The 17293-nt window shown below is 46.6% G+C and overlaps 1 protein-coding gene across 1 annotated transcript; it reads left to right on the plus strand.

Moving 5' to 3' along the window:
- Positions 1–2055: 2055 nt before the first annotated feature.
- On the plus strand, positions 2056–12284 carry LOC146624913 (uncharacterized). Its single transcript, XM_085364200.1, has 6 exons — positions 2056–2101; positions 3804–4100; positions 10023–10151; positions 11256–11378; positions 11462–11557; positions 12238–12284. Exons 1-6 carry the CDS (start codon positions 2056–2058, stop codon positions 12282–12284), a joined length of 738 nt encoding a protein of 245 aa, XP_085220326.1.
- The last annotated feature ends 5009 nt before the right edge of the window (positions 12285–17293 follow it).

A 17293-nucleotide genomic window follows, 5' to 3' on the forward strand; every position in this document is an offset into this window, starting at 1 on the left:
TGAAGGATGGATGGATGGATGGATGAAGGTTGGATGATGGATGGATGAAGGATGGATGATGGATGGATGGATGGATGAAGGATGGATGGATGGATGGATGGATGATGGATGGAAGAAGGATGGATGGATGGATGGAAGAAGGATGGATGGATGGATGGAAGAAGGATGGATGGATGGATGGAAGGATGGATGAAGGATGGATGATGGATGGATGGATGGATGAAGGATGGATGGATGGATGGATGGATGGATGAAGGTTGGATGGATGGATGGATGAAGGATGGATGATGGATGGATGGATGGATGGATGGATGAATGATGGATGGATGGATGGATGGAAGAAGGATGGATGGATGGAAGGATGGAAGAAGGATGGATGGATGGAAGAAAGATGGATGAATGGATGGATGGATGGATGGATGGATGGATGGATGGATGGATGAAGGATGGATGAAGGATGGATGGATGGATGAAGGATGGATGGAAGAAGGATGGATTATGGATGGATGGATGAAGGATGGATGGATGGATGGAAGAAGGATGGATGGATGGATGGATGGATGGAAGAAGGATGGATGGATGGATGAAGGATGGATGGATGGAAGGATGGATGGATGGATGGATGGATGGATGGAAGGATGGATGGATGGATGGATGAAGGATGGATGGATGGATGAAGGATGGATGGATGGATGGATGAAGGATGGATGATGGATGGATGGATGAAGGATGGATGATGGATGGATGGATGGATGAAGGATGGATGGATGGATGGATGAAGGATGGATGGATTGATGGATAGATGGATGAAGGATGGATGGATGGATGGATGGATGGATGGATGGATGGATGGATGGAAGAAGGATGAATGGATGGATGGATGGATGGATAGATGGATGAAGGATGGATGGAAGAAGGAAGGATGGATGGATGGATGGATGGATGGATGGATGGAAGAAGGATGGATGGATGGATGGATGGATGGATGGAAGAAGGATGGATGGATGGATGAAGGATGGATGGATGGATGGAAGGATGGATGGATGGAAGGATGGATGGATGGATGGAAGAAGGATGGATGGATGGATGGATGGAAGAAGGATGGATGGATGGATGGATGGATGGAAGAAGGATGGATGGATGGATGGATGGATGGATGGATGGAAGAAGGATGGATGGATGGATGGATGGATGGATGGATGGATGGAAGAAGGATGGATGGAAGGATGGATGCATGGATGAAGGTTGGATGATGGATGGATGATGGATGGATTGATGAAGGATGGATGGATGGATGAAGGATGGATGTATGAAGGATGGATGGATGAAGGAATGGATGATGGATGGATGGATGGATGGATGATGGATGGATGGATGGATGGATGGATGATGGATGGATGGATGGATGGATGGATGAAGGATGGATGGATGGATGGATGGATGAAGGATGGATGATGGATGGATGGATGATGGATGGATGAAGGATGGATGGATGGTAGCAGGGTGTCACCATTAGACCAGGTGATGCGGGTGATGTCACGTACAGGCTGAGGTTACCTTGAGTGATCTTTAAGGACACAAGCTACAGGGGTGGCTGTAGCTCAGGTGGTAGAGCAGCTACTAACTGGAAGGTTGGTGGGTCCCAGTCTGCTTCAGCCTGCATGCCAAATATCCTTGGCCAAGAATCCATGTGTGTATTAATGTTAGTTAGACAGCACTACAAACTTAGAGAAGTGCTGGTGTGATTGGGTGAGTGAACGAGTTGTGTACAGCACTTTGAGTGCTCAGATAGAGCTGTATAAGAACCAGTCCATTTACCAAACACTCAAAGGGTCATCTGAGGAGAAGCAGCTCTGAATATAACACAGACTGACCACAGGCTCAGAGAAGAAAGCAGATGTGAGCAGTGACCTATGAGAGCTGTGGTTTAGGTCGCATGACCAGGAAGAGCCACAGACACTGCAGCTGTATTTATAAAAACACACTCTCTGACCACTTAAAGTGTCTGTTTCCTCTTCACAGTGACTGACAGCTGAGGGGGCGGAGCCTGCAGCCATGTTGGTGGTGGTGTGGTTACTGATGATGATGATGAAGAGTGACGGTCAGTGACCTCGGCTTCTTTGAACAAACACAAAGGTTCAGATTATTAATGACCCTGATCACAGACGCAGCCAATGATCAAACAGCTCACAGAGCCAATCGTGACAGGCCGTCGAGGTTAAAGGCAGAAACGAGTGTTCAGCAAACACCTGAAACAGTTTGTGGGATGCACTTTACACATGCACACACACAGTACGTTACTGCAGAAGGTTTTTGGTTATTAGTTTTGACAGTCCACCGTCTGGACAGCTCCCGTCTCAGCTGATCCCAGCCTCCCCTCCGCTCCTCTCCCGTCTCACTAAAAAGGGGAAGCAAAGACGTCATCAGCCCCAAACTCCATCAGCTGTGTTCCCACCTGCCTCTCCAGCACCGCCCCGTTGAGCTCACTGCACCACTCCTCCGCCACACAGTTCTGATATGAAACATGAGCAGCAGACCTCAGAGCTCTGACAGGATCACCATCAGACCAATGGAGCTAAAACCTTCGATCCTAAAGCTGACAGGAAGCTAAACGTGCAGCTAATACGTTCACGGTCACTCGTCCCAGGTAAAAGTAGGACTGTGCTACATACAGAGAATCATAATAAAGCTTCCTGTCACGGTCACCCAGCATGTTCAGTTCAGTGTGACTGCTGCATTTTACGATGGCTCGAAGCTCAGTGTGGTTCAGTTTTTCTCTGGTAGCTTGTTTCCTGTTCCTGCTCTCGCGTCTGTGGTCGTGCCCAAATTCATGGGCTGCATCCTCCTGAGGCCGCATTTGTAGTCCGATTACGTCACAGCAACACGACGAAGGCTGTCCAAATTTGTAGACTCCACCAAATGCAGCCAACAAATGCGTCCTCCTTTTCCCCGAATTTGAAGGATGGGTGGGGTGTGTCCTTCGTCGCCTCTTTGTTACTTCGGAAACATGGCTCGAACAATTTCTCTTCAACGACGTAATCCGATAACAACGATCTCTTTACTGTCGGCTTCCCGTGGCTGTCATGCGACCGGCTACTGCAGTTAATAATACAACAGCTTCTTGCCATTTTTGTGTTTCTTTTTATCACTGTGTGACTGTTTTCATGTGAAAGCCTGCGTGCGCTAGTACCTCTTGGCACGAGTTCCCAGAATCCTTTGCGGTTTTACCCCTGAATGACGTCACATTTTCGATCTCTATTTATTGTCAGTCTTGCCTTGTTCTTGGTTGTGTTCTCTCCTGCTGTGTCTTTTCATGTTTCTCTGGTAGCTTCCAAGTTTTTCTAGTTCTCAGTTTCTAGTTTTTTCTCAAAGCGCTTTACATTTTAAGGTAAAGACACTACAATGATAAAGAGAAAACCACAACAATCAGACGACCCCCTATGAGCGAGCACTTGGCAACAGTGGAAAGGAAAAACTCCATTTTAACAGGAAGACTCCTCAGGTACCCCCACCCTGGGGGTGAGGGGAAAATGAGTCGATGAACTGGGATCATTAGATTTCAGCAAAACATGAAAGAACAGGTTACTACAACTACAACTCCCAAGATGCACTTCTCTGATGACAGCCAATCACAGAGCTCTGTGTCTGCAGAACAGAAAACTACAAAAATACCCTAAAAATCTAACCAATCAGATGCTGGTCTGATTTATAAGCGCAGCAGCAGGGGTTCATGGGTAATGTAGTGTTTGCATAAATGGTTATAACGAGACTGAAAATGAAATGTTTGTGACCTTTGACCCCAGCTGGCGCTGCAGACATCATCAGAGTGTCTGCCAACAGCAGCACGAGAGTCATGCTGGCCTCAGGCCTGCAGGGGGACCCGAGGGCACGCGGGTACGACGTCAGGTGGACTCAGATCCCTCACCTGCTGCTGAACTGGAACCGGAGCACGTGCTCCCACGGACGCTGCTCGATGCTCCCTGATGGCTCGCTCGAGTTCAGCCGACTTCAGACCCAAGACTCCGGAAACTACACGCTGGAGGTGTTTGACAAGACTGGGTCGAGACTGCAGACCAAAGACTTCCTGCTGCAGGTGACAGGTGAGCCATTAGACTTCCTGTCTTTGTTATTGCATCACATCCTGCTGAGAGGAACACACTGCAGTGACTGAAGACACAGGAGGGTGGTACACAAAGTACCACACTTTTACTGTCATACGTGTACAAATACGTACATATGTACATGTCACTTCACCAAGCAGTACATATTATTAGAGTCAGGTATATTTCTACCATGCAGTACTTCCAATCCAACTTTATTTATAGAGCAGATTAAAAACAGCATGGCTGTCTCAATAAAAGAGATAAAGGGGGAAAACTGTAAAAACAGCACGGTTGACCAAAGTGGTTTCCAGTAAAAACAGTCAGATTTTAAAACCATACATTAGACAGACAAAGAAAATTAAATAACAAAATAAATAAATACATGAAAAAAATAAAAATGAATCATTAAATATTAATTCATGAATAAAATATACAATAAATAGAATTAACGAAGTAAAGAAGATTAAAAGAAACCAAAAACTGACTAAGACTGACTACAAGCTGACTATGACTCCTAAAAAGCCTCAGAAAAAAGTTGTTTTTGAAAAGTGATTTGAAGATTTCAAGTGTTGGGGCCAACCTAATATGGAGGGGGGCTTATTCCATGATCTGGGGGCCACAACAGTGAAAGCTCAGTGCCCCGGTGTTTCAATCTAGTCATGGGGACAGCGATGAGCGACTGGTCAGCTGAATCTGAGAGACAGGTGTAGAAGGTCTGACAGGTAAGAAGAGCCAGGCCATTTAAATCTTTAAAAGCAAACAATAAAATGTTCAAATGAATTCTAAGATGGACAAGCAACCAGTGGACAGAGGCAAGAACAGGGGTAATGTGCTCACGTTTGTCTCTGTCAGCAGGCGAGCAGCAGCATTCTGGACCATTTGCATGATTTTAACAGGAAGAAACCTCGGGCAGAACCAGGCTCAGGGAGGGGCGGGGCCATCTGCTGTGATTGGTTGGGGTGAGGGAAGGAAGACAGGATAAAGACATGCTGTGGAAGAGAGACAGAGATTAATAACAGATATGATTCAATGCAGAGAGGTCTGTTAACACATAGTGAGTGAGAAAGGTGACTGGAAAGGAAAAACTCAATGCATCATGGGAATCCCCCGGCAGCCTACGTCTATTGCAAGCAAGCAAGCAATTTATTTATATAGCGCTTTCAGATCAGCCACCAGCTGAACACAAAGTGCTGTACACTTGACATGCCAAACATGATACATTGAGCATGTTAAAAAAAAAAGAATATTGCAGCATAACTAAGGGAGGATTCAGGGTCACCTGGTCCAGCCCTAACTATATGCTTTAGCAAAAAGGAAAGTTTGAAGCCTGATCTTGAAAGTAGAGATAGTGTCTGTCTCCTGAATCCAAACTGGAAGCTGGTTCCACAGAAGAGGGGCCTGAAAACTGAAGGCTCTGCCTCCCATTCTACTTTTAAATACTCTAGGAACAACAAGTAGGCCTGCAGAGCGAGAGCAAAGTGCTCTAATAGGGTGATATGGTACTACAAGGTCATTAAGATAAGATGGGCCTGATTATTTAAGACCTTGTATGTGAGGAGCAGGATTTTGAATTCTGGATTTAACAGGAAGCCAAAACAGGAGAAATCTGCTCTCTCTTTCTAGTCCCTGTCAGGAGTCTTGCTGCAGCATTTTGGATCAGCTGAAGGCTTTCAGGGAGTTTTTAGGACTTCCTGATAATAATGAATTACAGTCGTCCAGCCTGGAAGTAATAAATGCATGAACTAGTTTTTCAGCGTCACTCTGAGACAGGATATTTCTAACTTCAGAGATGTTGCACAAATGGAAGAACGCAGTCTTACATATTTGTTTAATATGTGCGTTGAAGGACATGTCTGTGAAGGTTTTCAATCATCCAGGTGATCGTAGTCTAAGGAGCTTGGAAAGAAAAGCGTCTGGACTTCTTTAAGAAGACGTTTCATCCGAGAAGCTTCTTCAGTTCTGCGGTCAAATGGCAACAGTGCTAACCACCGTGCAGCTTGTGGGGATAGGTTAATTACTAGGTGCGAATGTACGAATGAATGTGAGTGCAAATGGTTGTCTGTCCCTGTGTGTTGGCCCTGCGACAGACTGGGATAGGCTCCAGCGCCCCCCGCGACCCTGAAAAGGATAAGCGGAAGCGAATGGATGGATGGATGAATGGATAATGGATTGCATTTATATAGCGCTTTTCGAGACCCTCAAAGCACAGAACACTTCAGGACGTCGACCCAGAGGCCAACGACAGAGACAAAACAGTTCAGGGGGCTGGCCGGGAGGAAAGCGGCGGCTTAGGCAAAGCAAGTCCAGATGCCAACCTTGCAGAAAGCAGTGGGGACATGAAAACGGTCCAGAAGGTGACAGCGTATCAGGGCCAGCAGGTGTGGGGACCTCTGGCAGAGAAGAGGTGGAGCAGCCCCTGGCAGATGAACATCCGGCGACATGGCTGCTGCAGGCGATGGATGTGGTTGCGCTGATGGCTTGATGGACTCTCCTGAGCCTCCGACAGCTGGACGGGCCCCTTGGACCCTCAGAGTGCCCAGCGGAGACAGACGCAGGGCCAGGAGGTGTGGAGACCTCTGGCTGAGGCTACGCTAACTGCTGCTGCACAGCGCACACCTTTGGCTTGAGACGCAGCTGTCAGGAGACCTGGGTCTTCAAACCAGAGTTTTGAGTTTTCATAATTATTGATTTTTGCTTTTGATATTATTTATCTTTTCTAGTCTTTTAGTTTCTTCTTTAGAGTCCTGCTTTCTGTTTTCCGTCTGTGTTCCTTAGTTGCTGTCTCCCCTTGTCAAGTCTGCGTCTCTGTTATGTTTCCTGTTTTACTTTGAAGTCCGTGTCTCACGTTATTGTATCAGGTTTTGCTTCCCTGTCTCGTTAGCACTGATTCGTCCCTGCTGTGTCTCCCATTCACTGATTGCTCCCTCTGTGTATTTAACCCTGTGTTTTCCTTTGTCCGTGTCGTGAGCAACCCTTATCTCATCTCTCTACCCTTATCTCATCTCTCTACCCTCATCTCATCTCTCTACCCTCATCTCATCTCTCTACCCTCATCTCATCTCTCTACCCTCATCTCATCTCTCTACCCTCATCTCATCTCTCTACCCTTATCTATACTGTGGTCTGGCTGCCTGCGTGAGTTTATTTTGTGGTTTTTAGTTGTGTTACGTTTGAGATCAGCATTAAAGCTGGTTTTGAGTTCACATTTTGCCTCCGAGTGTCTGCACTTTGGGTACCCGCACCACCACTCCTGTCTGCACACAGCCTCACTTGACAGCAGCGGCTGGGGCTGTCCAATGCAGGCAGTCTGTCCGGGCAGTGCCAGCCAGATGCAGTCCTCAGCTGTCTGAATGAGCTCACCAGAGCTTCCAGCAGAAGATAGAGGTAGCTGGGTTGACTCGCCCAAGCTCTCGGCAGAGGCAGGAAGCTGAGACAGCCGAGCTCCAAGGTGAAGCAGCTGAAGGCGGCTGAGAGAGTTAGGCTGAGCTCTAAGCTGATGATGGTTGTGGCTGAACAGGCGGTTGGGCTAATAACTGAACTGGTGACTGAGCTGGAAACAGAACTGACGGCTGTGGAGTTCCCTTGGGGAACTCCACATGTGATACTTGTCTGCTCAGATGTGAAGTTACCTGTTGATACAAATCCTTTGTACATCCTTTACGGCAGAGTCACCCACAATCAGAGTTTCAGGCCTAGCCTTTAGCTTTCCCTGTGGTCTTTTACTTTTTAACAGATTTTCAGACCTTATTTCGCTGCTTTTAGATGGATGGTTGTCCGATATAGATCCAGGGTCCTTTGATAGTGGAGCAAATCTGTTCTGCAGGTTCACACTCAGTTGTTTTGGAGGTTTGTTGTTAACCTTCCTATTCACGGTTGTCCAGTCCTGTTTCCTCTCGTATACAGGGGTAGAAGAGCTTCTCTGTCTCGTAGGAAGTGAAGGCCAGTCGGTTTCGGAGATTTCAGCTCGCTGTGCTCTGCCCGTGATACGTCCTCCCCCTTCCAGGAGACATGATTTATGTCTTGGTTTTGCACCAGTACAGTCCAAGGGGGGATTATCACTTGAGGATTTATAATAATGCACAAAGTCTACTTTCTTGGTCATGTTATCTGTGCTCCTTAGCTATGTGCTAGCTTGCTCGTCGCCATTGTTTTGAATCAAAGGCAAGGTTGTTTCATTTCCACACAGTCCATTTACCTCCACGTTTACTTCTAAGCGATGAATTTTTGTCTCCAGTACTGCAATCTTCTGCAGGAGGCTGTGGTAGTCATCTGTGGAGAGGGAAGGCATCTTGTTGCTAGTTAGCCTAGCGGTTAGCACCTTTCCAGGCTATTGAGGCTGCTCGGTGCCCAGACATTGTAAACAGGCTTCAGCTGTGTCTAGGCCACAGACACACGGAGCGCTGAGGATAAGGTAACTATAAAAATGTTGCTGTTTCTGTTAAGAACACTTTAGTCCTAATGATCTATAAGTGTCCAGAAGCTATCGCAGGTAAGCTCATACGGAAAAAAGGGAAAAAATCAGCATAATAATCAATGAAAATCAATAAAAGAAGCAAAGCATTAAAGAGCAAAGAGAGGAAGCGTCCATACTCACAAAAGGGGAGGAGCAAAAAAAGGGATAATCCAATTCCACAACACAACGTGACGGGGGAATCAGCTGTGTTTTGCTGCCCATTTTATTTCAAATGTGGCGCAAACTGGCGAGCCAATTCCTGAAACAGTCACATGGTACGGATGCCCGCGAGGCCTCGAACGTCACTGCACACGTAATCAAAGCAAGCCTCGATACGCGCTTCACGAAAACTCCCCTGAGATTACCCGACACACGCTTCGAAGCTTCGACACACAGGACACATCACTACCATGCGCCCCATCACCAACGATGATGACACCGCCTACAGAGATGAGGTCCAGCGACTGACCGAATGGTGTAGCTACAATAACTTCACCCTAAACACCAAGAAAACAAAGGAAGTGGTCATGGACTTCTGCAGAACAAGAACTGATCCCCTCCTCTCTCCATAAAAGGTGACTATGTGGAGAGGGTGCCCTCCTTTAAGTTCCTCGGCACCCACATATCTAAGGACCTATCTTGGTCCACAAACACATCAGCCCTGGTGAACAAAGCCCAGCAGCGCCTCCACTTCTTGAGGGTTCTGAGATGGAACAGGCTGCAGACTGATCTCCTGGTGTCCTTCTACTGAGCCACTATCGAGAGCGTGCTGGTGCACGCCATTACAGTGTGGTACGCTGGTTGCACAACAGCTGACAAGAAGAGACTCCAGAGGGTCATCAGAACTGCAGAGAAGGTGATCGGCTGTCCACTCTCCTCCCTGGACTTAATTGCCAGCTCAAGATGTCTCCAGAGCCAGGGCGATTATAAAGGACCGCCTCCATCTTAACCACCACCTCTTCAACATCCTGCCCTCTGGAAAAAGGTTCAGATCCATCAGGTGCAAAACCAACAGCTTCTTCCCGTGGGCTGTCAGAACTCTTAATGCAAACTAAGAGTGTGAACAGACTTCTCCAATACATGCACTCTGTCGCTGCTATTGCTCCTGTGCAATATCTTACCATCCCTATCCTTAATGACCACGGCCCACCCTATTTATCATATTATATGATTGTGTATACACCCCCTTGTATACACAATGTTCCCTTTAGCTTATACATTGTGTATATAGTGTTTTTATATTGTTTATTTTCTTTATGTATATTGTTTTTTATTTTTGCACCTTTGTGGTCTTGCTATCTAATTTCGAGGTGCAGAGAACTGTACAATGATAATTAAGAGTGAAATCCTCACATCGGGAGTTCACAGACTCTGGAGTGACTGATACAGAATTAACAGGCTCAGCGTAGACTGACTGTAGAAATTAATCCAGGCTGAGTGTGCCAAAAACTTTCACTCACCACCAGGGTTTGCTCAGCGAGCGACGAGTAGTGGCGGCGTGAACACCGCTTTCTCTGGGAAGATGGAGGAACCGACAGACGGGGTAGCGTTACATCCGGCGGGCCGGGCAAGAAATCCTCCAGCAGTTGGAGCAGGTGAGCAGCCGTAGCTGGAGGGTGAAGGTGGAGGGTGTGGAGCCAAAAAGTACTGTATGAGGATGATTCAGCCATTGGTTGCATAGCTTATTCACAGTGTAAATAATGTCCTCCCGGAGCTCCTCTGATGGAGCGAATGCCGCTGCGTCCGCTGCGTGGTCGCATAGTTCAGTGCTGTGTTGCAGGTAAGATGAAGGACCCAAAACGCAGGACTCAGAAACAGGGGGGTGGGGGGGACTTAGGGCACAGTTTTGTTGCTGAACAACTCTTAAAACAATAAAAATGAGAAAAACAAACCAAAACCTCAAATGCAGAACTAGAAACTAGACTTCAAACAGGAACCTAGAAACTAAGAGACTCACTCTGGGAAAAAACAACCGGGACTCGACGAGAGTGCGCGCAGAAAAACGAGGGTACGACGCAACACTGAGCTAAACTACACTGAGGGATAACGAGGGCACAGGAGGAGAGCACAGCTGGGAGTAATCACACATGAGACCAGGGGAAGCAAAACCAGAAACAGTGCCATGAGACACAGACTTTCAAATTAAAACAGGAAACACGGCATGCACAGACTGCATAGCAAAGTAGAAAACAGAAACCAAAACACTGGTAGTCCAAAAACATGATGGAATCCAAGATCAGTAATAATAACACCAAAAACCAAAAACACTCAGCGACCCAGAACCACGACACATACAGTGCAGCAGGTATATGTCCACCAGGAAACCAGAGAAACAAAGTAAAACAGGAAACAGCCCAAAAAGAACTGACCAATGACACACACTTCTTGATGATGATAATGATGAAGATAACCTGTGTGCAGGTGGACATTGTGTGGATGCCTGATCACAACTGTTACACAATAACACACATCACTGTGAAACACTCACAAACATGCCTTCATTGTAACGATCTGTGAGTCTGTGCGAGTCATGTGACCATCTGCTAGCTCACCTGTATAACTAATGCTGCTTCACAACCACGGTGTAAGCACCTAAGAAACTCAGACCAGGAGAGCTGCTGATGTTCAGCTGCTCCCTCTGCCACCACATGACGTCATCAGCTGTGATGTGAAGATCAGCTGTGTCTCTGTGTCCTCAGACCGCAGCAGCAGCCATGTGGTGTCTTCAGTGTCCGTCTGCGTCGTCCTGCTGGTTCTGTTGCTCTTCTTCATCGTGGTCTTCATCCTGAGGAAGAGGAGGGTTCAGAGGAAGAAAACCACAGGTATGGCAGCCAATCAGAGACAGCTCTGGCTCCACAGCAGATCGTTGATAAGGAGACCTGACTGAGTGATAATCTGCTCACAGGTCAGGAGGAGGAGAAGGAGGAGAACATTTATGTGGCGATGAGGAGGAACGAAGAAGAGGAGGAGGAGAAGAAACCGGAGGAAGAGCCCCTCTATGGTAGGCACACTCTGACCCTGATGGTAAAAGCACTTCAGTGATCAGTGTTCACAGTACAGACTGCAGTACCAGCAGCTCGTCTGAGCACGCAGTACAAACAGGAAGTGATCAGATAGACAAAGTAGAAACAATAGAAACAATAGAAAGGCTGTGAAGCTCTCTCTGAGTTTGACCTCCATGCTGTTAGTTATTTGGAGCTCAGTTTTACTCTGGCTCCGCCTCCTCTGGCACTCTGTTATTTCAGTGAGCCATGGTGTTGTGATGTCATTATAAAGGTGAAGCTAGCAGCTACAGCCACCTGCGTCACCATCCACTTGTCAGTCACAGAGGCCACGCCCCCAATAATGCAAAAACGTGATTTAAACAGCTGTTGTGTGTATCAGGCTGTGAACAAGTTTATTGTAATATGGGAGTCTATGACGACTGACTCATTGCTGCCTCTGCTGGACACCAGAGGAACTGCAGGCTGGTGGATGGAGTTGAAATAAATATTCGCGTCATCAGCTCAGTGTGTTTAACTCTCTCATCATTCACAGCTTCATTAGAAGCTAAACTATCATCGATCATCTCTGAGGTTAAAAATCTTTTGTGTCGTCAGTGATGAAGGACGGTTGTGTGTGAGGTCTGCTCTGCTCTGAGGGGATCACCATTAGTAACATGAATCTTCTTGCTGTCCACAGTTCCCTTCAGTCCTACAGCTTCCTCCCAGCATGAAGACAGTGTCTAAGTGTGAGGACCAATCAGAGCCCAGCGTGTCTGCTCTGTATGGAAGCCTTTGAGGGACTTTATTAATTGGAGATAAACTATCTGAATTTCAGGAGCAGGACCACGCCTCCAAACACACCTCTTCCTGTTCCTACATATATTTGACCCCCCAGCTCTACAACGCCCCCTCCCCCTCCCCCATTAGTACATAGTCCCCTCTGAGCCTCCCCCAAGCTGCAGCTCACTTCATGTTTCCCAACAACCCGTCGGCGTGGTTTTCCCGTTGTTACGCTGCTCTGATGGGTTTTTTTTTTTTGCCTGTCCCGTTTGGCTCTTTTGCATCAGAATTGTTGTCTAAAGGCAAAGAAAGATGCCCAACGGATTTACTTTACCAAACTGACCATCCCAGCCTTGCCATAATGGTCCATTTGATTCACCTTTTATTGTTTATTTTATTTTCACTTGCTGAATACGGGACAGACTTGACTGGGGGAAAGAAGGGGAGAAAGAAAGAGGGAAAGAGAAACAGCTGAGAAGAGGGACGGGGGAGAAGGGCAAAAAACAAAAACCAACAGAACGGGCAGAGAAAAAAAGAAAGAAAATGCATATATCGATCACCTGGATCACCTGCTGAGAAAGAAAAAAGCAAACAAGCAGAAGAGAACAAGAGTAATAGAATAAACAACATCACAATGATACAATGTAGCTGCCATCACCAGTGTGTGAATGTGTGTGTGAATGGGTGGATGACTGGATGTGTAAAGCGCTATATAAATACAGGCCATTTACCATATATGGGAATATGACAGTAAATACTAAATGTTAAACATTATTGTGCAGCACATAAGATCAACAGAACACAGTGTGCTTTGAGGTAGGAGCCAAAAAGGGTGTAGTTTGTGGGTGTGATCACCCGTGTGTACACCTGTGAGCATGGACGCGCTTGTTTTTTTAAAAGGTTTCTTCATGTAATGATCTGCTAGAGGGTGTGGGGGGGCCACAGCCCCGTCCTCCAGGGCATGAAGCAGGTATGGAGAAGATCAAAACTCCAGACATCCAGAGGCCCCCAGAACACAAGAGACCAAGGAAGACCAACAGAGGGGCAGCCGCGCCACTGTCCCAGAAAGAGCTGAGGAGAGTCCCAGATGAGGGCTCACTCAGCAGCCGCGGAGCAGAAGCCAGGGGGAGTTGCAGTGACGCGCCCGTGAGCTCCGCCGGCAGCCAGCTGTGCCTGAGTGACCGAGCCCCAGGCCGAGAGGCCGGGGGCACCCCACCTCCGAAGTGGCCCGAGCGAGCCCCAGGCTCCAGGCCCCGATAAGCGGCCGCCAAGGAGTGAGCCGGTGTGTACCTGGACGCCCATCCCCGGACACAAAGAATCACCAACGCACCGATGTCTGAGGGAGTCCGCCACTGGCAGGGGAAGTGGTGGTAGGGGGAGATAGGCCTCCAAACCTTGGAGGGCCTGAGATGTCCCCAGAGAGGTGGCGCCTGACACCCAACCTGACATATAGACACAGACATACAGGCACACACAGACACAAACATCCATTCCCACCCTCATGCTCTCATATGCACTTACTCCACACTCAACCGACGTGGAGACAGACATAAAGAGACGTTGTACACACGATCACACTCCCCAAGCGTACTCTACGAACCGGGTCTAGGTACCCTTGCCCCTGGAGGGGGGAACTGCACCCAGACCCAGGTGGTGTTACCCTTTTCCCTGCGGTCGGGGGAGGCAGACCGCCCCGACTCCGCAGCAGCAGGGAGGCCCCACACTCCAGACCGCAGTCGGACGGCCATCGGACGGCTCTGATGATGTTACCATGGAAACGTGGACTATATCTCAAGTTATTTGATGAAATGTGACTTTTCTGAAAGCAACATGTTCATAAATATAAATAACTTTTGTTTTTCAAACGGTTTTGTTAAAAATTACATTCACACTCACTGGACGATTTATTAGGTACACCATGCTAATACTGAGTGGAGTGGATTTTTCTTGTTTGCGGCTCAGATTCAGCTGCTGGAAACCTTCCTCACACTGGATCTTCTTCAGTGTCTTCTTCATCCTGAAGTATTTTGATATTTCTCTGTAAAGTCGTTTCCCTTCCTCTGTTTCTTTGTTATTAAGGTTCTCTGTATAAATGTTTCTGACAGTAATTCAGATTTACTTTTATTATCATTATGATATTTACATTATCTTGCATTGCTGGGATGTAAGAATCTTTATACATAACAGGCTCCAAACCCGTCTAATGGTGTGTTTTTGCCCAGTATTCCCAGTACCTCCTCACCTCGTCTTGTTTCCTTTTGGACTTTATTAAATTTTGGAAACATTATTTTTTCATTTTCTGAAAGTCTTGATGTGAGTGTTTGTTTGCATCGACTGTGCTGATGTCTGACTTCAGCTCATTTATTGGTTTGTTTAAATCCAGAGTTTCAGACTGCCCCCCTCCTCCTCTGATAATAAAAGCTGGATGCTGATCACTGTGCTAGCTCTGAATATGACACCATCCCTCTGTGTACCCGATCAGTGTGTACAGCCACCTCATCATCAGTTATTCCTTCTGTTGTCCTGACTCTAGTTTTCCTTTCTCTACCTGCCCACACGGGTTATATTTATTCTAACACCTTCGTTCACTCACACTTCTACAACAGTGTGGAGCTGTATACAAATAAAGTTGTATGAATACGTCACATCCTCCTCCACCGTCTTCACATCAAACAATGTTTCCTGAAGGTTATATCTGGTTTCCTGCTCCTGAACATTTGCTCCCAGGCTGCAGACATTACGTATCCTGCATCCAGCAGTTGAATCCAACTACAGACCAGTTTCTAAATTGCCTTTTCTTTCTAAAGTTCGTGAGAAAGTTGTCCTTCTTCAGCTCCAGACCTTTCTAGATAAAAATGGCGCCAGTCTGGTTTTAAAATGCACCACAGCACTAAAACTACTCTTTTAAAAGTTTCTAATGACCTTTTGACTTTTACTGACTTGGGAGATTCTGCCATTGTCATACTGTTAGACCTCCGTGCTGCCTTTGATACCATCATTGGATTCTTATCTCTCGGCTTGAGCGCTGTGTCGTGGTTTGAATCTGACCCGTCCAACCAAAGTTCTTCTGTTGGATTGGGGGATGCATCATCCTCAAAAGCCTCCCTGTCTGTGGGGTTTCCCAGGGGTCCATTCTTGGTCCAGTTCTCTTTTCTATTTACATGCTCCCTGTGGATTCAATTTTTAAAAACATGGCATCTCATTGTTATGCAGACGACTCACAGATTTACCTGCCACTGAAACGTAAATCTGTGAGTCCTCTGAAGGCGTTGCTAGATTGTTTGGATGATGTTAAGCCATGGATGGCTTTAAACTTCCTTCACCTAAAGGAACAGAAAGCAGAGGTGAGTGTGTTTGGTCCCTGTGACCACTGCGACTTTGGCCCTTTAGAAATGAATAAAAAACCCTTTGCGAGGAACCTAGGAGTGATTTTTGACTCTTATCTAACATTTGATAAACAGATTAATGCTGTAATCAAGTCCAGTTTCTTTCATCTTCAGCTACTTGCTAAAGTGAAGCCATTTCTCTGTTTTTAGAGGCTCTGAGAGAGATATCAGTGCCTTCATTTCATCTGCCTCGACCACTGTGATAGTCTTTACTCTGGTGTTAGTCTGTCAGCCGTCAGCTGGTCCAAAACACTGCAGCACGGTTACTAACTCTCATTGCAGTGGCTGCCAGTTAGTTTTAGAATTAATTTTAAGATTTTATTATTTGTTTTGAAGGCGTTGCACGGGTTAGCACCCTCATACATTTCTGATCTTTTAAATTGGACACTCCTGCAAGATCGCTGAGGTCTGCGGACCAAAGATCGGGCCTTTGCTGGGACCGCCCCTTCACATCAGCACCTCCCAACTTTGGACACTTTCAAAACAAGTGTGAAAACCCACTTTTATTCCTTGGCTTTTAAGTCAGAATGAGTTTGTATTACTTTTGTCTTATTTCTTACTCAAATTATCTAATTTTATGATTCTTTTTCTTAACTCTTATCATATCTCCCTATGTTTTTATTTCTATTATCTTCATTGTACAACACCTTAGTCAGCGGTTGTTGTTTTAAATGTGCTAAATAAAAACATTTGACTTTGACAAACTGAGTCTGAAAGTCTGTAATACGGCAGTAAATAATAAAGATTGCATTTATAAAGCGCTTCTCACTATTCATTCACTCTCACATTCACACTGGTGGAGGCACCTACAGCCACAGCTGGGCCAGACTGACGGAGGCGAGGCTGCCATATCACGCCATCGGCCCCTCTGACCATCACCAGCAGGCGGCAGGTGAAGTGTCTTTCTCAGTTAACAGTGTGTGTGTGTGTGTGTGTGTGTGTGTGTGTGTGTGTGTGTGTGTGTGTGAATCATTAACAACACAGAGTTTTACACACAACTTTATTTCTTCATTTTTATGGTGGGAGCAAAAAACCGGGTGAACTTAGCAAGATGATCACCAGTGTGACCTCTGACCCCAGACACCACAGTGTGACCTCTGACCCCAAACACCAGTGTGGCCTCACACACACACTTTGTTTTCTGACGTGGAATCAGTGAGGTGTGGTTGTGTTGTGGTTCATTTACACAAGTCATGTCATGATTCATATGTTGTGCTGTAAGCAGAGGCAGGTCCCTGTGACAGGCGTTACACACAGAACACACGACAGCTCCTGTGATTACACATCACTGTCGTGTGTTACACACAGAACACACAGCAGCTCCTGTGATTACACATCACTGTCGTGTGTTACACACAGAACACACAACAGCTCCTGTGATTACACATCACTGTCGTGTGTTACACACAGAACACACGACAGCTCCTGTGATTACACATCACTGTCGTGTGTTACACAGAACACACAACAGCTCCTGTGATTACACATCTGTCTCTGAGCTGCTTCTCGGATTGAAATCTTTCAGAGAAACTCTTCCTCCTTTGTTTTCTCATAAAAGAGGAAAAGAGGATGATGATGAAACGGTCA

The sequence above is a fragment of the Diplotaxodon limnothrissa genome, linkage group LG10, assembly GCF_057381915.1.
Source record: "Diplotaxodon limnothrissa isolate DT_005_m linkage group LG10, D_limnothrissa_male_GT1.1, whole genome shotgun sequence".
NCBI lineage: Eukaryota > Metazoa > Chordata > Actinopteri > Cichliformes > Cichlidae > Diplotaxodon > Diplotaxodon limnothrissa.